Raw genomic sequence first — 24,557 nt, 5'->3', positions numbered from 1 at the left:
AAATTCTTAATGCTTTGCACTTGAAATTTGGTGCCGGTGTAATTCTCCCTCCAAGAATATTCCAAAATAAATTGCCTAACCATTTACCGGGCTGTGATTTCCTGCGGTCTCCAAACTGTAACGCAGTCGGAGCACTGGCCAATAGAAATCAACTTTAAATCGATGTGATACGGCACTCACCATAGCTGACTGAAAGCAACACTTTTAGTTATTAGTTACTTCAAATGAGCTTGTTAATGTGGTTTCAATCCACATTGATGACACACTCATATGTGAAATTAGTCACAATGGGGGGGAACTGAACAGCTAAATCTTAATAAGTACAGAATCTGGAAAATAAAGACAGGGAAATGTTCAACACCTTTGGTGTTGTTGACGTTGTAAAGCAGAATCGTGACAATGTTGAAAATTCATCGTGCCGCGTCAACATGCTAGGAAACGCTCGATTCTTTAAGAAAAACTGTTCACGGTGTTCAGATGAACTTTTAGAACCTGTGTGAGTCAAATTTTGGGGGGAGAAAGATGTACGGAACTTTAGCTTTTTAACTTTAACTTCACATTAGCTTAAGATGGTTTTAGTCCACATCAATGACACACTCTCACCTGTGTTTGTGACACCTATGCCAGGCCGGGCATAGGTACTACATCGTTGTCAGTCGTTTCCAGCATATCTGTGTAAACGTTTTTAAATAAATACAGCTTCGTGTAAACACTTTTTTCATCGAGTGCGGTTTCGAAAATGTGCGGTTTCAAAAAAAATCCCAAAAGATGGAGTTGAATTGTTTTATATTTTTTATCATCATTTTTATCGTTATCGCCATAAATGCCAGAAATTATCGTGATAACATTTTTAGTCCTTATCGCCCATCCCTAGTGCGAAGGCCGTCTTAAGTGCAGAACAGTTCTGTAGCAGGCAGCGTTCTGCTTCCCCAAACCCCGCCCCCCCTGCCCCACCACCGCACACCCTCGAAACCCACGCCCACCAACTGAGAGCCAGGTGACCTCAGTGACTGTCCCAGCTTTGTGTCCAGGAGCAGACTGTGGGGAGCACAAGCAGGGCAGAGCCACTCATTCTACTCCAAAGACAGCCAGCAGGGCAGCTCGTCTCGACTTTTCAACTCCTCCCTGTGTGGGAGGACACAGACGGATGTTGTCGCCGTTTGAAAATGTTCCCATTTATGTTATTTTCTTCTCCACCTATAAAACCCCCCCCCAAAAAAAGAAAATACAGAAATTCGGCACTCGGCAGACCTTGCTCAGCCTGTGTGGTATTTAAAAAAAGAAGCGTCTTTAGCGAGTGGCCGTCTGAGAGACGGGGCTCGAACGACATGCGTGTAACAGCGGTTTTATTTATCCGCCCACACAATCGGCCCTTGAGCCCACAGCCTTGGAAGTTTTTATTACCTTCCCGGAGAGAAAGCGGCGCAAGGCAGACAATGATTATTGTACTGCAGCGACGGAGGAGCGGCGGACAAAGCAGAGCGGGCGACGCGCGCCGGCAGCTGTGTTTGGCTAAAAATGCGTAGTGAATTCTAAGCGAACTTTGGAAAGAATGTCGAAGAAAATCATAATAATGCAGAAGACGGCGTGCCTTTCAAGGTTCAGGTAGAAACTGTTGTGTTTTCACCACATTGTACCGATTCTGTTAAGCCACCAACCAGACGCTAAATGTAAAAATGAAATAAATTTAAAAAAAATCATGATAGAGCTTTTAATGGGTTTAATCTTATTTTTCAGGCAGGGATGGTGGGTAAGTGTGTCGTGGGCGATCCCCCTCATCTCGCCAATGAGAGCCAACTTCATGCCGACAAGCACTCATGCTGTGCCGTATATCACGCGCAGCGCGTCGGGGCCCCAAAGCTCTTAAATTTGGACACGTCGCACGTTAAAAAAAACTTGGAGGAGAAGACGATGGGCCACGTTAGCGCAACGCTGCCAAGTGACTCCACTTCATCATCATGTTTCTAAATCCCACTGCGTCTTCCCAGCAGGGGGCCAGAGTGATGTCATTTGATCTATTTTGAGGTCTGCGCAGAAGAGGTCCAATGTATTGACCCGTTGAAAAAGAAATGACTGGTTTGGCTGAAGGCAGGGAGTGGCCACAGCTGCTGGGCTTTTTGCAGCATTTTAGCATCATGTTACTATTTGCTGCATGTTTTGCCGTCTCTTGTTGAGCGACGCTGTCGGCGTTGATGTGTGGAGTAGGGTTGTGCATCTCTGGTCTGTGGCCGATATGATACGTATCTCGATACACTACCAACGATTCGATACATTAAAGATACGATGCAATTCGTATATTATATTTACGATGCGATACGATATTATTCACCAAAATACAAACATTCTGTATTTTTCAATTTAAATTGAAAGGTATTTTGTGAACAACGGGTTCCCAATTAACAATAACAAGGCAAGTGCAATATACATTATGAAAAATCAATTAACCTTTCCTTATTGCTTACAAATGGAATAAATGTAAACTCTTCTTGCTGTTGCTGTAAACAGACACCAGCCTAACTGTCATAATAAAACAGTCACGACAGTGAAATCGCTTGGCTGTGGTGAGAAATTGAAGACAGAAAAAGTTTCAAATACTCAAAAGAAAAAAATAATGTCATGGTTCATTGAACTCAATAAAAGTTAGTGCACAATGCAACTACTCATTGGCATGTGTGACTTTCAGTCCATACTGTATTATTCAACCGGCATGTTCCACTCTAAGGTTTTTCTTTAGGAATATCAGCTGATCCACATGATCGGGGTGAAGCAAACTGCGCTGTGCTGGAAGTTACAGCACAGCACTCCTTCCGCTGCGCCAGAATTCAGGAGTCCGGCGGTGACCAGTGTTCTTTGTTGTTGGGCACTTTTGGCTGGAGAGTCGTTCCACGAATAGCCGCCGAACGATAGTGTCGTTCACGGCAGACTTGAAGCGGCACGCACATCTGTGGCCGGCTCGCGCAGCGATCGTTTCGGCGTCTGGTCTATTTTTTATTTTTTTATTTTAACTGTGCTCTGTCACAGAGAGATACAGCACTGCACAGCGCAGACGTAAAGACCGATGCATCTAGATTTAATCCCAAAATTGCATGGAATCACGGCTGCTCTACCAATGCACTCGCATCGTGCCCGTGCGTGTCCGTGTATCGATACGTATCGGTTTATCTTCCCATCCCTAGTGTGGAGGTATCTATCGACGCAGCGCCCAAGCCCGAAACGATTTTCCTTATGGCGGGGTGATAAAAAAAATTATCATATGATATCATTTTCTAACGGAACAAAATGTTTTTTGTTTAGAGGGGGAAAAAAGAGGGTGAAGAGCATTCAGAAAGAAATGTTTTTCCACAAATCTGGGCAGGGCTGACGCCTAATTACCTGTTACGGCTTTGAGAGAAGCTGATTTCTTGCTTTTTGAAGCCCACGCTGACATTTAACAGAAATGCGTTTTGTTTTTTTCCCCATATTTTTAAGTGACGCTCCACGTTGATATTTCTGTCTTGTGTTAGTTTTAGTTTTTATATTTGTTCTATTCATCTGACAGCCTAATCATGACCAACCTAGCTTGGGTTTGCTATTAAATTCAGCAGAGCAGGATTCACACAAGCTCCAAACATCCTCATCTGGAATGAAGAAATGCGGATGTGAACAAGCTTTTAGATAACAAGTTGAGGGTGTTGGGCACACGTGATTGCACACACACACACACACACGCACACACACACAGACGCGTACCCCTTGATCTGTACCCTAGCCTCCGGTAGTCCAAGGAAATTGTGTAATGATACGTGCCATTTCCGTCCCGCGGTGCTTGACACGCAGCCGCGTCGGTTAAGACGTATTAGCGGAGGCGCGCGACAAGAACACGCACAAGAACACAACGAGTGGGGCCGCGGCGCTGGCCGACGTCCATCACTTGCACGGCTATTTGGCTCTCCTAATGCCTGGTGCCGCTTCCTTCCGGGCGGAGTTGGCTATCATTACGCAGGAGGGGAGCACGGCTGGGTTGGAAACAACAACAGTCTCTCCCCGCTCCCGCGCTAGCCGCTCTGTTGTTTAGCCGTCACTTTAGCCACAGTCTGGAAATAACATAATGACATAATAAGGAGAACATGGGGGTGTTTCTTTTTTTATACGTCCTTCCTCTCCATCATCATCTTCTTCTTCTTCTCCTCCTCGGTGGATGGAAACAAGGAAGCAGCGTGTGATTAAGGCATCTGCGCCATTGATCTCCGAGATAGGACACGCTGATGCGCTGACTCATGCTCAGTGTTGCGCCGTTACATGTTACGTCATCACATCATTTAATTACAAAAGAAAAATAATTGGAATCAGTTACGTTACTAGGGGGGGAAATGTGTAGTTAAATGACAGTTGGAATCATTTGTTATTAAAATTTTAATTACATCCAACTAATTGTAAAAAAAAAAAAGAAAAAAAAGGTAGGGCTTTATGTTCATTTTATATTTGCATGGTTTTCTCGAGTGCTGGCTTGTTGGCACGAGCGCCGTCCTTTTCTTTTTCCCTATATCGACCAGTTTGATACTATTCTGATACTTTTGATTGATTCTTCTGTCAAGCTCGGAACTGCAGCGCCCCCTACCACTCGCCAGTCAGTTGAACTGTCTCACATCTGTTTTGTACTTCTGAAGCTTCAGGGGTCCAGTGTGTAAAATCTGGCTTGATTTATTGTTTTGATATTGTTGAAAACTTAACCTGATGCCCATCAATGCGTTAATAAAAGTGTATAATCGCAGTGCAATGAAAGCAATTGGTTATCCTACCCTCAGAAGAGTTTTCTCGTAGATATGAATATACATAGAGCTAGTGTCTTGCTCCTAGTTAGCTGCCATCTGGTGCCACCATATTTTTAATGTTAAAACGACAAGCTTCCTTAACTACCAAGCTTCAAAATGTCATCAAATGTAACTAGTTACATTACTTAATTAGAGTAATTGAAATAGTTGCACTACTATCGCATTTCCAATAGGTTCACTTGTAATTGCTACCAATTCCATTTGAAATCTTCCTAACGCTGGCGCCATGGTGCGTCATGCTCGTGCTCTCACGCCACATCAACCAGGGAAAAAGTGGCCGAGAGTATCCTGAAGCAGCCGCGACGTCCAGTGCCTCGACCTTTGACCCCTCTTCACGTTCCAACTCGCTATTCGCTGACTCGGCCGCCTCGTCCGGATCGGTATCCGTCAAGCTCCGCGGGGAGACAGAAGGGCCGGGAGAGGTGCAATCTCACACCTCTCCGCCTGTTCTGTTACTAGCAGGAAGTGGAAGCGGCGCGACGGGAATCTTTCCCAGCGCCGCCCGCGTTTTAACCATTCAACCTTCTCTTGTCCTCCGCAGGCTGATCCCGCAAACTGTCGGCTTGCTCTACGTCGGCAGCTGCGACAGGCCTTTTGCGACGATGAAGGTGAGAAAAATCTTCGTCCACCCCTGATAGCATCGATAAAATGGTCTTGTGCTTTGGTTAGTTATATGCCTTTTAAATGGAGTTGGTTCTGTCCAACCTCCCCACCCTGAATCCCGCTCCTACACAAAAAACATTGTCACTCTTCACTCACCAGCAACACCGACAAATAAAAATGATTTGTGTTTTGTTTTGTTTTTTTTTTACTAGCCTTCTGTTTAGCTGCTTCAGTCTTGCACATGCATTTTATGTATTATGTATTCAGGAAATGTTTGGATTGCACCCCATCAAATGCCAGAATAAAGACTGAATTCACACACACACACATTCACTCACACAGTCACACCACACACCACTCTGATGAAAACATTGGGGAATGGCTACATGCAAATTAGATTTTTTTTATTTTTTTTTTAACGCGAAAACCTTTTATTTGCGCCACATTGTCTGAAAACTGATTCATGATTAGCTCGGACTTCAGCTGAACAAAGCCGCAAACAAAGCTTCGTTGTCTGGCGTTAATATTGAGAAAACATTCAGGCAGCATCGAGCAACTTTCATTTTTCTGTTGCCCTTCGAGTCAAACCTCGGGCTGGTATCAGACAGCTTCAGAAAACGGGAGGCGGTCAGTCCAAGTTCCTACTTCAATTATGTGTCATCTGTCAGATGGCGCGGATTCGTCCTTGCGGAGCGCTCTCTGAAAACTACCCCGTCATTACTCTACCAATCTCGTCCAATCACTATTAGAGGAACTGCGGCATTTTCAGTAAAGGGACTAAACGTTTCTTTGTTTTGTTTTTTTCTTCTTCTTCCCAAAGATTGAAAGGGCTCGGAGCAAAACCCACTGTGTCTAGTAACCGGACATCAGTCTGCAAATATTCTGTCTGGCAAATGGCACAAAGAGCCTTTTGTCAGCTGCAAACAACATAGCGACCCCCCTTGTTATTATGTATTGGTCTGCGCCAACACTGGCTGGGTTGTGTTCGATCCAGCACTGCACATCATTAGACATGTGACCTTAATGGATTCTCACTTGAGTCGAGTGCACGCCGCCACTATTTACCGTCCCGATCTGCAACTTGGTTGGATTTAACAATTATTCTTTTTATTTATTTATTTATTTATTCATTTCAGATAGATTTTTATCGTGCTTTCCCATTGTGTTTTTCTTCCTCTCCGTTTTAAGGGACAATCTGTGACTTGTATGACTATGAAAACGACAACTTGGGTATCAATATCAATAGAGTTCTTTCCATCCATGCATCGATCAGTCCATCTTCAGTGTGTTGATGTCTAGTGCATTTGGCGTCAATTGAGGTAGGAATTTAAGATAACCTTTGGAAATCTGCTTTTAAAAACTGCAACTGCTGAGGCCTCCTTCTCATCAAGCGATTCAGTGCAGACGAAGGAGGCAACGTAAAGCATCTCAAAATCATAGGAAGACGCAGGATTTCTTCCCAAAGTGTATCGAAATGGTTAATGGACACAAATTAATAGACCTTGCCGAAACAAAACTGATGTGGTTATTTTCGCGCTAGCTTCCCTCGTAGTCCTCCAGGTCTCGGTGTGCTGCTGCTCGCTCTCTGAGCTCCTCTCATCACAAATGGCTGAAGCCCGGGGGTCGTCATCTGTCAGCTTTCATGTTGGTTGCTGTTGTTGGTGGTGGTTTCTTTGTGTTTTGCGGAAGGGCGGGTGGTGGTGGAGGGGGGGGATACTGTGTATGTTTGTGTTGTTGAGGCAGTCGAAGTGTGAAAATGCTGCAGTGGTGGAACAAAGGGTAATTTCATGCCGGCAGAGAACATGTGCGGTGTGTGCTTTTCAGTTTCGTAAGTAATATTCTCAGGTTGTTCTGACATCCATCACGCTGCTTCAAGGCGTTTGAAGAAGTGGTTTGTCAATTTCGTTTGATTTCGGGACGTTTTATTGCTCGCCGCTCATGCAGCCGTCTCTAATTTTGCGCGATAGAGTGTGAATTCTGTTTGCACCAGTGACTCGCGGTAGTGAGCAGTGATGTAAATCCACTTCTACATGTATTCATTCATTTCCGAATTTTTTTGTTTTGAGTTTATCATACTCACTCTATCTATTCATTTTTCGTCAACTTACATTCACTGTAGACCCGTGTGCGGTCAACTTTGCAGCCTCTCCGAGAGGCCGACGCAATTAGCAAAAAATTGCGGTTTGTGTTGACCAGCGAGTGTCAGGTCACCAGGTTACGGACGGTGGAAACGGACGAAAGATACTAACCGTCATCTGGAACCAGACAAATATGCTGTCGCCTTGGAAAAGCCTATTTTATCGTCCATGCTGTTCTTAATTTGTTTTAACCACTACAGTAATTACTGTGAGCTCTCACACCTTTTATTTTACGCAGTGCCCCAGTGTGTGTTGAATATGATTTTAATTTTAAACTGCCACTGTGCCTGTTAATGAATTGTTTGTTCCATTTGATCAAGTTGAGATCATATGGTGCGTGCAAATTTTCCAGGAAACATTTTCGTTCTTCCGTAGTTTTTTCACCTCCGAGAAAAAAACAACGCGGTTGAACGACAAAATCAATACGGAGGGGTTTCTCCAGCAAGAGCACTGGGAGGAAAGGCTGCCAGGCGTGGCTGCACCCTGTCGGGGTGAGCTGTAGGGGATTCCCTTCACAGTCGGTGTGGAAGATGCGAGCAAACATTAAATTATTGAGAAAGGAGGTGGTAAAAACAGCAGCCCACGTATGTACAAGGCAGCTGGCGCAGCCTCTTGAGGGTTAGAGAAAATAAAGAATGTGGTTGGAAACCAGGAGTAGGTGGACAGTGACTGGCCACTGTTGTATGAATTTAATAGAACATGCTTCAATCATCGGACGTCCATCGCATGACACTTGCGTCACACTGAAAAATAGCACAATGAATCATTCATAGGGGGAGGGAAAAAAAAAAACGACATACACACACATTAGCCGTAGCTCAGAAACTTCACACCTAAGGAAGCTCTATCTCAGAGACAAAACCTTATGAGGAGGCCATGAATAATGCAACGCCCCAATGGAAGACTTGCCTAAAATAAGGTTGGGAAGTCTACAAACACTTGTTAGAACCCTTCTAGCCACTGCACTTCCTGCCTTCTTAGAACAAACAAGAAAAGTCCTGCTCTACGCCCTCAGAAATGCAAACGCTCCTGCCAGATCTTGTTTTTGCCCTTGTCGTCTTGTACTTCACAGCACACTGAGAGGATCTTTGCTGCTTTTCACCTAGCATTTTCTTGAACGCAAAACGCTTACGCACTGCACAGTGGCGAAAATACGATACGATACAATACGAAAACAACACTCATCTCTTCCTCTCAGTACCAAAGGAAGCATCATTCTGGGCGTCCATGCAATGTATTAAGCTGCAAGGTGGAATTAGCCGAGGGTGAACAGGCAATAATGGCTATCGGTTTTTAGGTTGACTTTCATCACTCCGGTGGAGTCGGCTGCCTGTGCCGAACCACACAGTACGGCCTCGGCTCATTAATCATGAATTATTTGGTGCCTGTCAGAAGTGGTCATGGGAAAAGGAGGAGAGAGACACTGCTGAAGGCTGTGTGTGACAACTTGGCACAAGTACAGGAAGACTTCTTGTACAGAAGGAAGACAAAAGGGCAGTATTCAGGATAGTGTATCAAGAATTTCCAATACAAATCAAATTTCAAATATTCAGGAAATCTTTTTCACATGACATGTACACGTGGAACTCTTCTTAGCGTGCAATTTTTATATAATCGAAAGTTGCCTCATTTAGTTTAAGAGCTAAATTCACTCATTCCAGACGTCCATAAGATGTAAATATGGTCTTCAAACAAACCTCGAAACCCCAGATTTTTTTTTTCCTCAGACATTTCAGCCTTCAGCTAGTTGTTTGTGAAGTTGTCTTTTGAATGTTTTAACAACTTTTCACCAGCTGTCCAAAAATATTTACAGAATGGATTTATTAAATCAAAAGATTGTTTGAATGATATTTATTGTGTGCATCTTTAAGAAAGCAGTCAAAACAAAAACTAAATTAAAGGCCCAGACCATTGCCTTCCCTGTTACTTTCAATGCACGTCATTTTAATCAGCAATACATGACAGTCTTGTAATTTATCATTAGAACCCCGAAACTGACAGTACTGTCAATATTAATAATAGTCATTGTAGACCCCACACTCATGTGTTTCTGAAGACTTAATAGGCATTCCAAGTCTCAGTTATCTGTTCTCAGATTAATGTGTTCAAACCAACCTATAGGTTTAATTTGGCCAGATTGATGATAATCACAGCATTGGTTGATTTCCAAAAGTTGTGTTTACTATTGCAATCTGAGCTTCTATTAACAAAGGGCAGATATGCAGTGATTTCGGCTGGAAGGCATATTACAGATTCAATATTGCTCGCGTTTGAAGGAGTGTTTTATTTTCACTCGCGTTCACACCCTACTTGTGTATTCTTTCATCTGGCTCCTCTTTATTAAAATGGGCCCGAGCTCTTTGGCAGAGCAGACCTGCAGGGCCACTTCTGATTAAGTCTGGAATAAAACAAGAGGCAGGGTCAGCGGTAGAGCTGTGTCTGGGGGAAGGAAGAAAAAAAATAACAACACAGTTGTGCAAGGAAATTGCAAACTTTGTATCTTTGCCCATTGACTGCGACCTTGGTACGAAAATTCTCGTAATAACCGACAGCACACTGAAGAGGTGCGACAGATGACTTTGTCTGATATTCGAAAAGTACAATAGAGAGAATCAGGTTGACTTCATTGTGCTCTGAAACCTTCAGATTTTATTTTTCCAGCGAAGCAACTTGATACGCGTCGTTTAATGGTGAAGTACAATTCTCCTCGGTGTTATGCTTCAATAAATTCAGTGTCCAGTTCCGCAGCAGAATCCATGACTCCCACCGCAATTATTTACAAGCTTGGAGCCAATCTTCCTGAACCAAAGCGTCCTCCACTTTGTCTTGCATTGGATGACTTTCTTCAGCTGAAAACAGTCAAGGCAGGAGGTTTTCATGTCGGATCAGGGCTCTGCACCGACTTGTTGGAACTGTCGGTCTTTTTCCTCCTCCTTATTTTTGCGCTGCCCTTTATTTTGGTAAACATTGTGATGTAGAGCAGCGTTTCTCAACTCGCTGTTTTGATTGGGTTGCGGCTTTGTGCTACATATATATATATATATATTGTTCGTATGATGATTGTGACTGGATGAAGACATTCCGTATTGTTATTTTTTTTTGTGGAATAGATTTCAGCGCTGTGGGATAAATTTTGGGTCGAGGAAAAAAAAAATGTGGGTCTTGAGACTCCAACCAGTGGAGAACCACTGATGTGGAGTGTTGTGTACCACATTCAGACTGCTGCCGCTCATCCTTGAGCACTTCGAGAGCACTTTCACCCTCGGTGATTCATCTGGACAATCGGCTCTTGCAAACGAAGCACGCAGTCGTGCTCTACTACAACAGGAAAACATAAGTCCGCCAATCAGTCCGTCCAATTCTTTTCAGCCAATCTTCCTGAACCAAAGCTTTCCTCCTCTTCAGCCCCTTTCCCACTGGCCAAAAAACCCTTTTAAACCCGCTAAGAATTCAGCATTTGGTGGCAGTGGCTAAAGCTCACTGACTCACGTCAACCAGCATCAAACAACTCTGCAAGCGACCCGGGTTAAAATTGTCTCTAGTCGGCTCCGCTCCGATCGGCTTGCGGTGGAAAATTCAGACCCGGGTCAACATCACATCTGTTACCTGCCGCACGTGATGACATTGAGCGTTACGTGCGCTACGTCATAATATTGCGCCAGTCGCGGTGTATATCACGTACAGAAGCGAAGGTGTTCAATTAGGTTCCATTAGCGCTCGGAAATTATTCATTGTCCTCTGGCTTTTTCACTCGCGTCTGCGGTTGATTTTGCTAGCCGGCCGGCCACGTAGGTGTGCGCCGCCACGACACCATCGTTCCGCAGCTATTTGGAATTTTGATTCGCTATTCGTTTTTTTTTTTATGTAGCGATTCTACACTCAAAAGTGTCCCAACTAAAAAGAACACTGGCCACCGCTGGAATCGCTTCCATGTTGCTCTCCATTGTTTACTTCCCTGAATTCTGTCGCACTTCATCAACGCGATCTCAGCGCGATGCGTCTGCAGACACAGCGGTGAAAGTGGGGGCTGTGCAGCTTGCCAGAAGGGGTCAGACCCCCACTGGTTTTGGTCAGTGGGAAAGGGGCCAATTGTTAGAGGGTCGACCCGCAATAAAAAAAACAAAAAAAAAACGGCGTCAACCCCTTAATTTCTGTGGGAAAGTGACTTTAGTCTCACACTGGATGACTTTCTTCAGCTGAAAACAGTCAAGGAGGGAGCTTTTCACGTCAGATCCACAAGAGTTCACACATCGGGGCTCTGTACCGACTTGTGAGACTTGTTGTTCTTTTTCCTCCTCCTCCTCCTCCCCCGTTTTGCGCTGCAACATTTGTGCCCTTTATTTTGGTGAACATCGTGATTCAGACTGTTGTGGACCGCATTTATACTGCTGCCGCTCGTCCTCGTGCACTTGGGTAGCACTTTAACCTTCGGTGATTCATCGGAACAAACAGCTCTTCCGACTGAAGCACACAGAGGTGGTGTACAACAACAACAACAAGACCAGGAAAACGTAAGGCCGCCAGTGCTGTGTCTTACCCCCACCCCTCCGCAGGTTTTGTTTGTAGTTTTTCCAGATCTGAACAAACCGTGGAAATGAAGACAAACAAGAGAAACTCTCTCTTGCGCTGCTGTTCCGCAACGCCGGCTGATGAAAGAGTCCCGCTGCCGCCGCGGTCCCCAATATCCGGGAGTCGCACTTGTGCGCCCGTAATGAGACAGATTTGGAGGGATTAAACACAAAGCCGTGCTTGGAGAACGGCAGGGAAGAGCCTCCCGGCGTGTTTGTGGCCAGGTCGCTCGCCCGCTCATGTTGCCCTTCGCAGTTTTCTGGCAGCCCGTCGCAGCAAGCTGTCGAAAAAGCTGTGGGATGAAACTTCGGAGGCGCCGTCGTTCTGTTTGTTTAATCGTCCCGCTTCGGCGAGTCTTGTCAAAGCTCCCCATGTCTCGCCAATTTTATTTGCTTTATCCGCAACGGTGCGCGATTATCTGTTTCTAGCCGATGAACTCACCCAGAATCTGGTGGGGAGAGAAGTCGATGTGATATGGGCGGTTTTTTAAATCCGGTAGCCTAGCAGCAGCTTTGTAGCAGCTGTAAACAGAGGGCTAAGTATGCTGTTTTCAGGAGTATTTTGGTTTTGTTTTTTTTGTTTGTTTGTTTTAGCCTTGCAAGCTGCTCCACTGGAGTCCAGGGTGGAGAATCTAAACCTGACCGCGCAACACAATGTGGGATCTTTGCTCCTCTGATCGTTTTCACTTTCTGGTGGGATGATGAATTGAACATTTTGAATTATTAAAAACAAGTTTTCCCCCCAGAGATTTTGATCTGGCGAGGCCGTGATAATCTCTCGCTTTCTTCCTTCCTCACGCCTCACGCGTGCCTTTGTGCGATGCCAGAGCCCACACTGGGAGTCCAGATGCCCCTCACTCTGGGATCCCTCAAATCTATTCGTCTGTGTTTCAGCAACTTGGCAGATATCAGTCGTTTGGCGATTTGACTTTGGAGGTCACCCCGCTCTAGTCTGTGAAGCGTCCTTGCAACCTTTCATTGCAATAACTGCCCGGATGACTTCCTAATTTGAGGTCAAAGTTGAAAACTCCATGAGAGCCACTGTGTCTTTTTTTTTTTTTTTTTCCATCGTGTGACTTTCAAGTGAGATTTGCGTATTTTCCAACTCCTGAGAATCTCGGTGAGGCACAAGTCCCCGGACAAATAAACAACAGATGCTCAAATGTCTTCTTTGACTCATGCTCCATCATCAGTATAGTGCGCCATTTCTTCTTCTTTTTTTTTTTTTTCCCCAGAGCGCTTCAGCTGTGTTAGACTGTGGCCTGTGTTTTCAAAACACAATGTGATGTAATAAGTCAGTGCTCCTGTGTAGTTCAGTGGGAGGTGCAGGAACTGTTGCTGTTTTATTGAAAACTCGCACGCTTCATGTTTGTCTGTGTTTATATAAGAAAAAAAAAAACACAGATTGCATCCCAACTTCTGAAGTCGCATTTGATCAGAGAGAGAGAGACTGATGTAACATTAGGGTGGATTTCAGGCGCCCTTTCCCTCATCTTCAGCTATGTAGCATATATGGAACAAAACTGAATTAATCTGAATTAATCTGAATTAATCTGAAGTCATTTCTGTGTCGCAGCCTTAATTGTGTATGATCAGCCCATGTTCATGAAAGGTGGCTCATTGAGAATGAATAACGTTCACGCTAATGCTGCTCATCGGGGCCGTGTAAAGGTCTATGACGCCATTAAATGTGACATTACGAGGCGTTTCTCCTGCGAGGTGAATGTTTGCTGAAATTGTGACTTCTCATTTCCCTCCGTAAGGATTTTCCTGTGGCTCTTTTATTGCCACCTCAAAATGATACCACCGGCACAATATAGGATGCGCTCCCATCCGACTGGTGAATAAAACACCTCCTGGATTTAAACACTGCACCTCTCTGAGTGAACCAATATCGAAGATATTCCATTGAGACAAGGCTTAGATTCTATCATCACCGTTTGCTCCAGTAGTTTTTCTGTCTTCATGTGAAACATTTTTGTTTGTTTTCAATCTAAGTGCTTATTTCCAGGCTTATATAACGCCTTTTTTTTTTTTTTTTTTTTAAATGCGTTTTGCTGTTAGCGTTGATGGTAAACCTGGAGTCAGCAGTAATTGTGTTCATATTCATCTTCAGTCAAATGTAAAATTAAACTGCAGCTAAGTGTTTGTTTTTTGTTGTTGTTTGCGGTTTGAGAGGCAGCCATGTAATGGATAAAAACCCAATTTTATTTGTGTGTGTGTGCACCCCCCCCCCCCGCAGGCCACCAAAGAGCTGAGACAGTACGACAACAAGATCATCGAGTGCAACTTTGCGAACAACAAGTGGGAGTTCATGAGGCAGAGGGTGGACAAGAGCTTCCCCAACTCCTACGACACAGCCATGGGTGAGACCTCCGCTTCCCTCGGCCCTCGGCCGTCTCGCCCTGCTCTCAGCTCGGCCGACATATTTAAATTCAGCGGCTGTAAATGCTTTTTCAAGAGAACTAATGGAAGAAAACAGAAAAAGGGCAACAAAAAAAAAACAACTTCGCTCGGCAGTTACAAATGCATTCTTTGTGTAGCGCCTTTTTTGTTTTGTTTTGTTTTGTTTTATATCAGCGCATAAAAGTACAAATTGAAGCAATAAAACAGGGGGAAAAAAAAAACGCTGTCCCGCAATAAAGAGCCGCGCTTGCAGATGATGCAGACAATAGCGTTGTGCGTTTATCTATTGAGCTTTCAATCCCCCGGCGGGCCGGCTTGTCACCTTTCGAGCCCCGAAAAGGAACAAAAAAAAGTTTTTATCTAAAATCTGGACTGACAGCGGCATGAGGCCCGATAGCGGCTCCACGGTCTTCACTCTGGAGCGCGTCGCCCCCTGAGAGGGCGGCACGTAAATGTACTTTCCCTGTCTCGCCGTGGTCCCGACCCTCTTTGGTCGGCATTGAGCCGCTGCTGCGTGTTTGCAGTTCAACCTCATATTGATTTAAAAAAACAAAAACCCCAAACCGAGCGGCGAGGAACAGCCTCTTTCCTGTTGGAGCTATTTGTCATTTTTGTAACATTTAGTTCTTTGTTTAGTTTGATTAATATACATTTAGCTTGCTTGAAATATGTATCATTATTTGAGTTAATGTGAGTACTTGTTAGTTAATTTATTTTTAAGGTCATTTATAGCTGGAGCACACTAGGCGAACTACACACATTGTATATGGGTATGCCAAGCATAGGGGGCAGCACTGTTTGTTTTTTTACCAGAGCGAGAGAGGCGGCGGCCTCTTGTTTTGTTCATTGGAGGAATAAATTGACAAAAAAAACTCAATTCTTTGCGTGAACAATGAACTCATCGTATTCCTACGCAAATTCAATCCCAAGGTTCTTAGTGGCCGTTTGATTTGATTTTGAATTATTTCCATTATTTCCAGTTTTGATCGTTTAGAATATATGGTCTCATAGAACAAGCAACATTTCAGGTGTGAAATCTAAACGATTAAGTGCAGCTAAATGGATGTGTTGATTGGCCCACGTGGTCACCTCTTTTGGAAGTGTTATCAATCGTGCACGTCCTTGAAATGCCACCGAGACGCATCGGCAGATGATCCAGGATCCAGGGCTGTGTCTCAGTTCAGGGCCTGCATCCTTGGAAGCATGCTTTTGAAGGCCAGTCGCGTCATAGCACTGCGAGAAGGCTTGGGTTATTCCTTCTCGGCCGCGTCCTTCGTAGGAACCGCTTTCCGACGGAGGACGCTTCCTTGGAAGGATGCAGACCCTGAATTGAGACACAGCCCAGATGTCATAGACGCACTTTTAGAGAAAAAAACATTTTTCCATTTCCGTGCAGGGTTACATCCTGCCTGGTGTTAGATTTAGAGACATGTTGATCATGGAGGTGATGAACAATAATTTGCCTGGAGATTGAGTTTGTCTGCTGTCCAATGTCGATGAGTCAATTCTATAGGATAATAATCCTCCAGTGAGAGGGCGTTCACCAACAGGCCTGCCTTGAAGAAGACGGCACGTTGACAGCCTCATTGATTTTTTTATTTTTTTTTTATTTTATATATATTTTTTTTTTTTGCTGCCACCAAACACGTGTATAAATAATTAAGAGACCCTACAGAGCGCCTTTGCACTTTGCGACCACATGAGCGATGAGCATGCATGAGCGTCTTTTAACTAGCCAGACGAAGATGGATGGACCTCGAGCGCGCTGGTGTCACAGACTTAGTCCGTGTGATTTTGTGTATATTTCATGAATAGCAGTGCAAATAACGCCCACTTCCTTTTTTTTGAAGACAGAGGCAGATTTCCAGTTTGTAAAATGACTCTTATCCATTACAAACGCAGCACTGACCTGGATGCTGAAGAGACGGACTATAGATTTCCACATTACTTTCATCCTTGATCGTTCATCAATACTGCAGTTTTCCATTATCGCATCTGACTGTACATTACGGACGAACTGAAGCTTCTTTCTTGTTTTTAATAACTTTACTTTGATAGACTCGTCTGTGTTGCGCGCATGAAACTTTACCGTATGGGAGAAAAGAAAAGATATGTGTCACAGTAACATCTCGCCCTGGTCTGCCTTGTTCAAGCAGCCTGTGATGGTATCTGAAGTGACATGTTTGTTGCCAACCCCCCTCAACTCTCTGTGTGTCTGTGTTTGTTTGCCAGGAGTGTGGGAGAGCATCCAGAGACCGGTCACTAAGGAAATCCTCCTGGAGTACGTAGACCGCTGCACGGCAGCCCAGCAGGCCCAGAACCGCAAACGCCCGGCGGACCCGGACGCTGAGCTCATGCCCCCACCCCCTCCCAAGAAACCCAACCGGGCCCTTCCATAGCCCCCCCGCCCCCACCCACCCACCCACCCATCTGGACAGTCGGGCTGTACAACAGTATCACCAGCTTCACCGACAAACACCCCTGCTTTGTTTTAGGTTGTTTTGTTTGTTTTTTTCTCCCTCCCCTCCCATAAACAATGAAATGACTGCAAGCGTCATTAAATTGTAGAATTCTTTTTAGCTTTAATTGCTGTTGTTCTTATTAAAATGCAAAAAAAAAAAAAAAAACAGACACACAATACTAAGTTTTTTTCTTATTATTATTTATCTTCATAAAAATCCCAAGATAACTGCTATTTATCAACGCGGGAACATGTCTTGCCTCCAATTACCCACCTGCCAGCGATGTTTTATGTTTTGTCGACCATTTTTCTCATTTGTACTGAAGGAAGAGTAAAAGAAACTTGTCGAAGCTCCGTCTGCCGTCTGAAGTGCATTAAATCAGTGGGGTGGGTGGGTGGGCTTGCAACATCGCAGGTGTGATTTATATTCACACTGAGTTGCCTGTTGTTTCAGCTTGCTGTTTTTTATCCGATAAAACCAAAATGTTGCTGCAAGTCCAAGCTGTGTAAACCTGCTCTGTTGGTGGAAAGTTGCCTAAATCCATCAGATTTAATTTTACATACATTTGTTTTCCACCCAAAAAGTTAAAGTCCCTGTGATGGTCACATCCCAAAGGATGCGAGATTTGCCCTTCGCTGTGTCCATCCCACTACCTCCCAGTCTCATGGCGGCCACTCTACCACTGAGCTAGTAAGAAAGCCAATCAGTGCTGCTCTTGAAAGGTCCAGTGTGTAATATTTTGCTTGATTCATCATCATCATATTGGTAAAAACATAATACTGCCAATAAATACATGAATAAAAGTGTAGAATTGCAGTACAATAAAAGTCATTTACCCTTAGAACAGTTCTCACACACCTGTGTGTATGTATACAGGTATATATACACATGTGTGTATATATATATATGTGAATATATATAGACATATATGATATATATATGTCTATATATATAAATGTATAGAGAGAGAGAGATGTATACATATATATATAGAGAGAGAGATATGTATATGTATATATGTATATGTATATGTATATATATATATATATATATATATATATATATACGTATATACATATCTCTCTCTCTATACATTTATATATATAGACATATATCATATATGTATATATATATTCACATATATATATATATATATGTATACATATACGTGTATATATATATATACACACAAATCAAGGGTCCTGCTCCCAGTTAGTTGCCATCTTGCACCGCCATATTTCTAAGGGAGCCTGGTGTGGACAATCAACATGTTCTCACTCCCAATGCGTCAACCGCCTGACGAATGTTGGGACAACCCACCCCACCTGACATCGCATTTCATAATTAGAACGACTGCTCACGCCTTCAGATAAACCAACGAAGAAGAAGAAGGTGGACGGGGTATCCAGATTTGCAAAGGCTCACTGGCAAGCTCAGGAGGGGGGGAGAGAGTGGGACGCTGCAGTCTAAACTTGATTTGGCCGTTTCTTCAGAATCTCTGAATATTCCACACTTAACCTGCAACTGAAACCAGCCATCCAGTTTTCACAAAAAGACGCAAAGCAGCTGCGGCACACAGGCTGGTGTCTTCAGCAGGTGGCTCCTCTTACGCTTCTGCTTGCACGCTAGATGTACATGGCCGGCTCCCGATAAGGCCGTCATTTTTATTTGCTTATCATTGGAGGTTGGCGAAATCGTATTTACACAGATTTTCCGCGCACGGAGATCTGTGTGAAGCATCTGCCTGGTGGGGTGAAGGAGGGTCACGGCCAACTGCAAAACAAATCGCGGACAAATGGCCACGGAAACGCAACAAATTAAAATCTCTGGGGAAGATTGTTGAGCGTCACGTCTCGGAGGGCGGCGTTTCCAAGTTCAATGGTGCTCTAAATTTGCTCGAGCCCTAAATTAGCAAGACAATTCACTCAGCCCCTGTTTCCTGGTGGGCAATAATCATTTATGTAGTTTATTTAAAGAACTCTGCAGATTTACTGGATATCGCTGCTGCTGAATGTCACTGAAACAGTTAAGATTCTCCTGGATGTTTTTGTAGGGCTGATTTATGAGTGCAGCTCCGGCTGCAGTGTAGCAGGCTAATAGTTCCACTTGCAAGAAACCATGAATTATATATTGGTGATGGGCAGATAGAGAGAAAGGGTGGTGTGGACATTCATCAGTGAATTGAAAATGTATTGCTCTTTAGTTTGTAACCAATTCAGTATTGATGCAGGAAATCTTGAAATGTAACGAGACTACATCCCTGTGGGGGAGGGGGGGCACTGTGAGTGCTGCATACTAAATATACTTATTGCATACTTGAAAGTGTTCTACTATTTCATCCACGCTTTACAGTTTTTCCAATATTCTTTTTATTCATACGGTGGAACATGTTTCGGCAGATGGTTCCAAGTCAACACAAGTATTGCAATTGTAAATTGCTGGATTGTTTGTTTATGAATCAAGTACTCCAAGTATTCAAAGACATTCGCCATTTTTGTATTGCTGTCCACGATTTACAAGTTAGCAAGCACTGAAAGGGTCACGAGGTCGGCAACATCCAGTTCATCTCAACATCTGGAACATTCTGAGCGGTGTTGGCTTTCAGGAGCCGGGACTCGAAGGGAATAGGTGTTATCTTCCATACTTGGTTGGAACCGCCATGTTGATGACCCGTGAGCCCCCTTCCTGATGGGGGGGCAGCCAGTCTGTAGTTGAATTTCTGCAGTGCGTATTGTGAGGCTGAGACACAGTGCGGTGCGGCTGTCTTATGTGATTGCCAAGCGCACCTTTGTGCCTGCTCCACCCGAGGATGCGTTTAGAGGTTCATCAAATCAAATGGTGACCTGGAGAAATATGGCATCACCCAGCCCTAAAATAAAAATAAAATAAATAAAATAAAATACGTCGTATTTATTTATTAACAGGACCTGTCTTAGGTTAGAAGCAGTTTTTCACAAGGCATCAAATGCTTTGATCATTAGTTAGTCAGCACCTACTATTTTCAATCTAGATACTCTGAAGGCTGTAGCCCATCCCACACACAGTCAACCAACCCACTCCACTGCACATTAATTAATATTTTTTCGATCTCACGATTCAGACGATGATTCTGTTTTGCAAATGTTTATTTATGAATTGCAGAAATTATATAATTCAATTTTGATGCCCAGTCCCACAGCGGCCAAGGTGATCCATGTAGACTTTGTACGGATCCCACTATTTAATGTCCATGCTGATTGCTGAATAAAGAAGTGCCCCTGCTTGCTTGCTTGCTTGCTCACGGAATGATTCAGAGTGCAGCGATCCAAAATTGGAGTTGAGACATTTGACGGCGCCATGACGGGGCTAGTGCAATGCAGTCAATTCAAGATAAATATTAATGTGGCGTCGGCCACAGTACTTCCTCAATAGCTCACCCACTCTTGGCATATTAAGGATAAAAATAATGATACATATATATATATATATATATATGTATATATATATATATATATATATATATATATATATATATATATATATATACATATATATATATGTATATATATATATACATATATATGTATATGTATATATATATGTATATGTATATATATATGTATATATATGTATATATACATGTATATATATATATATATATATATATATATATATATACATATATATATATATATATATATATATATATATATATATATATATATATATATATACATATATACACATATATAAATCAAGTTATTCTCACAATGGCATTGCTCAGTGTGCTGGATAGCAAAATTTTGGAGTAAATACTGCATGAAGATAAGACACAAGAATGTTTCCTTCTTAATATTTAAGTCAGGTTAATGATGTCATAGAGTCATGAGGGAAATTTTACAACTTCACAGGTCAAAATGACCGGTAACAAAAAAGTCTCGTGTGACCTCTTACGTAAGTAACATAACTAAAACCAAAAATTGAATTCATTTATATGTTTATATGTTCTTCTTTCGCAACCTTATAGCGCGCAACTTCACATAACATTCACAATTCCCAAACGCTATCAGCATGACTACGGTTGAGCGTGGATGAAAAAAAAAACTCCCCACCGATCACACTGTGACAAAGTTTGAAAAAAATAGATGAAAACAATCCACCCCGTAGACGAACGAAAGCAGTTTGGTCCTGTAAGACAATAAAAGGCTAAGTCCAGTCTTCAACCTCGCTCAAAAAATGGAACCATGGTCTTGCAGCTGTTTACCCAGAGTATTGATGTTGACACCCTCCCACCCAGCCATGCCGACAGTGGCGGGCTGATAATTTGCCACCAGGTTTTAGTGTGCTTGCTCATCGCGGTTCCTTTGTTATAATCTCATAGGAAAACCTTGTTGCCAGGAAACGTTTGATTTATTTTTTTCATCTCCGTCTGTTGCCCACGTTGCACGCTGCTGAGACTGCCGCCCATCTGTACTGCTCAACCCTCACTGTAGCATTGCAGCGCCGCGCTGCAGTGGCGTAGCGGGCAAAATGAACTAGCTGTTGGTGTTTTTCGTGTCGGTCGCAAGAATCCTTGCTACTCAGTTCTGAATTGTTTTGTTTGTTGGACATGTCAAATGTCAATTAGAACATTTTCTAAATATAGATATTTTTCTCCATTTTCCAAGGGAGTTCATCAGGTAAGTAGCCCACAGATGTATGTATAAGATGTATTTTGTGTTCAAAGGTGCTTTTCAGATTTATTTATTTTTTTACAGCTAGGTTAGCCAGCTAGCTGCATCTCATGCGCTAACAGTGACAGCAGTTTTTTACGGACCTGATGCAACATTAAAAGTACCAACCAAACAAAGAACACAAGAGAACAAGACAAGAGAAGGTTCTATTTATTCTTCATTCAAACCGGTCACAGCGGATGACCACCTTCCAGAATCGGGGTCTCCTTGAGATTTCCCCCTGTCGCTTCATGCTAGCCCTGGAGTGAATCTGTTGGTTTCTATTTTTGATTGTGCAGAGCACCTTGAGACGCCTCTGGATGTCATTTAGGTGCTTTGGAAATAAGTCGATTGATGAAGTCGATTGATACTACACTAGCTTTTGCAAGCGGTAAGGGAGCCAAGCTGTGTGTCACCGCGGCCCCGCACTAAATTGGAAGTCTCAAGTTGTTGCTCACGGGCCCCGTTGACTGTAAAACAACCTGGTGAGTCTGTTTGATGGCCGATGGACCTTCCGAGTTCTTTGTATAAGGTCCACTTCAGAAACAGGACTTTAATTAGACAAACAGAAATCTGCTGTGTTGAGCCTAACAATAACATAAAAGAAGGGTGCATTCAGGGCATTAATATCGTAGTGACAGAACGTTTTCCGTGAAACTTGTGAATGTCATTTGAATATAAGCCACCCGGATTTCAGAAGTCCGTTCATCTTCCTGCCAGAGGGAAAATACACACAATCGATGTGTAGGTAGGATGTGCTTCCAAACGAAAGTTTGCTCATCTTTTGTTGTCAAGGTCAGAAGCTGCCCCCCCACCCCACCCCACACCCCACCCCACCCCCTTGTTTGATGACGATCTTCTTAGTCATGCAGCGCTGGGATTCACATAGAACGCTGCGGAATAAATATCTGCGAAAATAATGCACAGGGGTATTATAAATCATGCCTGTGTGTGCGTGTGCTGAGACTCTGGTCTGTTGCTGCCAGAGGCGATGGCTTCTCCTTATAGCGCAGATAGATGAGCTGCGCTTAGAGGGCCGACGCCCCCTCTGGCTGCACATGAAAGCTGGCTGATTCCCATCAAAGCCGCGCTCACCTTTCCGTCACCGGGTTCCCGCCGCTGAGACGCGCGGCCGCCCACGTCCCCCTCTCACTCCCGTGCAGCAGGTGTTTCCGATGGACACGGCGGACGCAGCCTCTCAACCTGATGACCCCCCCCCACCCCTCCCCACCCCTATTCCCCCTCCTCCTCTGCTTACCCGCACTTTCTAAATCCAATTCCCATCGTTCATCCGTCATCCTCTTGGTCAGAGCCGCTATGGGGCCGCCTGATCTAATATTACCCCCACCCCGAAAGAAAAAAAAACTGGGTTTGCTTCCAGAGCCTTGCGGCAAGTTGTCCTCTCTTCGCAGGGGTTACTGCATCGTTTACTCTGAGGAGACGTTTTGCCAGAGGTAAATCTTCTGAAAAAAACAGACAAATAATGCAGCAGATCCAGCAAACAAAATTCCTGTTCCTGTCTTGGGCAGGAGGCATAAAGTCGTGATGGTCAGAATCTGATTCATTGGCTCTGGGTTTGGCGGATCGGACGTCTGTCAATGCAAATCTCACAGTCGGGGATGAACCATGGAGATCTATGAGACAGTGGTTCTCCACTGGTGGAGTCTCACGAACCACTTTTTTTTTTTTTCTTATCATGAAGTCTGAAAAAAATGCTAGCCCACTTTCTATCACGATTAGTAAATAAATTATTGAATTCATTGAATTGAACTGTGTCCTTCAAAATAAATGCCCAACATTTCCTCTCACTCTCTCTAAATTTTAAATCTTCTCCTCCCTTCACTCACTGATTTAAATGAGCGGAGTTAGCCTAGCTTTAGCCAGTTTAGTTTTCTGCCTTCACCTAGTAGTGATTCGAAAGACTCGTACGATCTGAATCTGTTCAGCGAGCGACCCAGAAGATTCAGGATCGCTCCACGGATCCAGACTTAGCGACTTTGTCGCTATATTTAGCCAGCAGCAGCTTCCGACAAAACCTAGCAACTTTTTTTGGTGCATGAATCGTGCAGCCATGCTGAGCCCTTAAACATATTTTACATTAGGGATGCACCGATACCACTCTTTTTCAGAACAAGTACAGTACGATACTGAGTACTTTCTGAGGCCATTACACATCACAGATGTTCTGTTATTTTGGACAACATTCCTCGGTGTTGTGGTACCGGTTAGCACTCTACTCATACTCGTATTTTACGAGTATGAGTAGAGTACTCAACCCCGTGATCGGTGCTGATATCCAATATTGGTATCGGTATCGGTGCATTCCTGTTAAATATATTTATTTGTCCATTACAATGACATGTGCATAACCAATCGTGTATTTATATTAAAAAAATAAAGAAGAAAAAAAAGGTTGGTTATACACATAGTGTTATTCCAGATTGTTCCTGCTGCTCTCTTTACTTCAAATGCTTTTTTGCTGATTGCGCGATCTTTGGGTGCCACTTTTACATTTCACCGCACATCCTCCGAGCATGCGACAAATCAAGTTCTTTAATCTTGTATCTTGAAATTAGGCAATGACGTAATTTAGCGACTTCTAGCGCCTTTTAGGGGCAACCAATAGCTACTTTTCTTACTGGGTAGTTGGCGACACTGTGGAGGGCATATGCGGTAAATGCATCTTTTGTAATGAGCGCAGGTGGTGCGTTAGCGATTACGAGACTTCCTCCTCCTTTGACTCAGGTGTTGCATGGCTGATTCCTCCCTGAGAAATTAAATAATCTCGACATTATGTGCATATTAAAAAAAAATACTTGTGTCATTTCTGCAGTCGCGCACGTTGCTGGAAATTGTGGCAGGGATGATTAATAAGTGT

General features: G+C 43.6%; 2 protein-coding genes across 2 annotated transcripts in view; both read left to right on the top strand.

The window, feature by feature from the left end:
- The window catches only part of rngtt (RNA guanylyltransferase and 5'-phosphatase), an 84,501-nt gene extending 67,160 nt beyond the window's left edge, over positions 1–17,341 (top strand). The window contains exons 14-16 of the mRNA XM_076037852.1: positions 5,353–5,419; positions 14,363–14,486; positions 16,759–17,341. Coding sequence (XP_075893967.1) covers positions 5,353–5,419; positions 14,363–14,486; positions 16,759–16,925 — 358 coding nt within the window. The 3' untranslated portion in view covers positions 16,926–17,341. The remainder of the gene's footprint in view (positions 1–5,352; positions 5,420–14,362; positions 14,487–16,758) is intronic.
- The window catches only part of LOC142896263 (interleukin-6 receptor subunit beta-like), a 127,947-nt gene that overhangs the window by 79,889 nt on the left and 23,501 nt on the right, over positions 1–24,557 (top strand). The window lies entirely within an intron of this gene.

This window comes from Nelusetta ayraudi, unplaced genomic scaffold (genome assembly GCF_046127955.1).
Source record: "Nelusetta ayraudi isolate G7.1 ecotype Tasmania unplaced genomic scaffold, CSIRO-AGI_Nayr_v1 ptg000052l, whole genome shotgun sequence".
In the NCBI taxonomy this organism is placed as follows: domain Eukaryota; kingdom Metazoa; phylum Chordata; class Actinopteri; order Tetraodontiformes; family Monacanthidae; genus Nelusetta; species Nelusetta ayraudi.
This window is presented reverse-complemented; position numbering and strand designations above follow the sequence as displayed.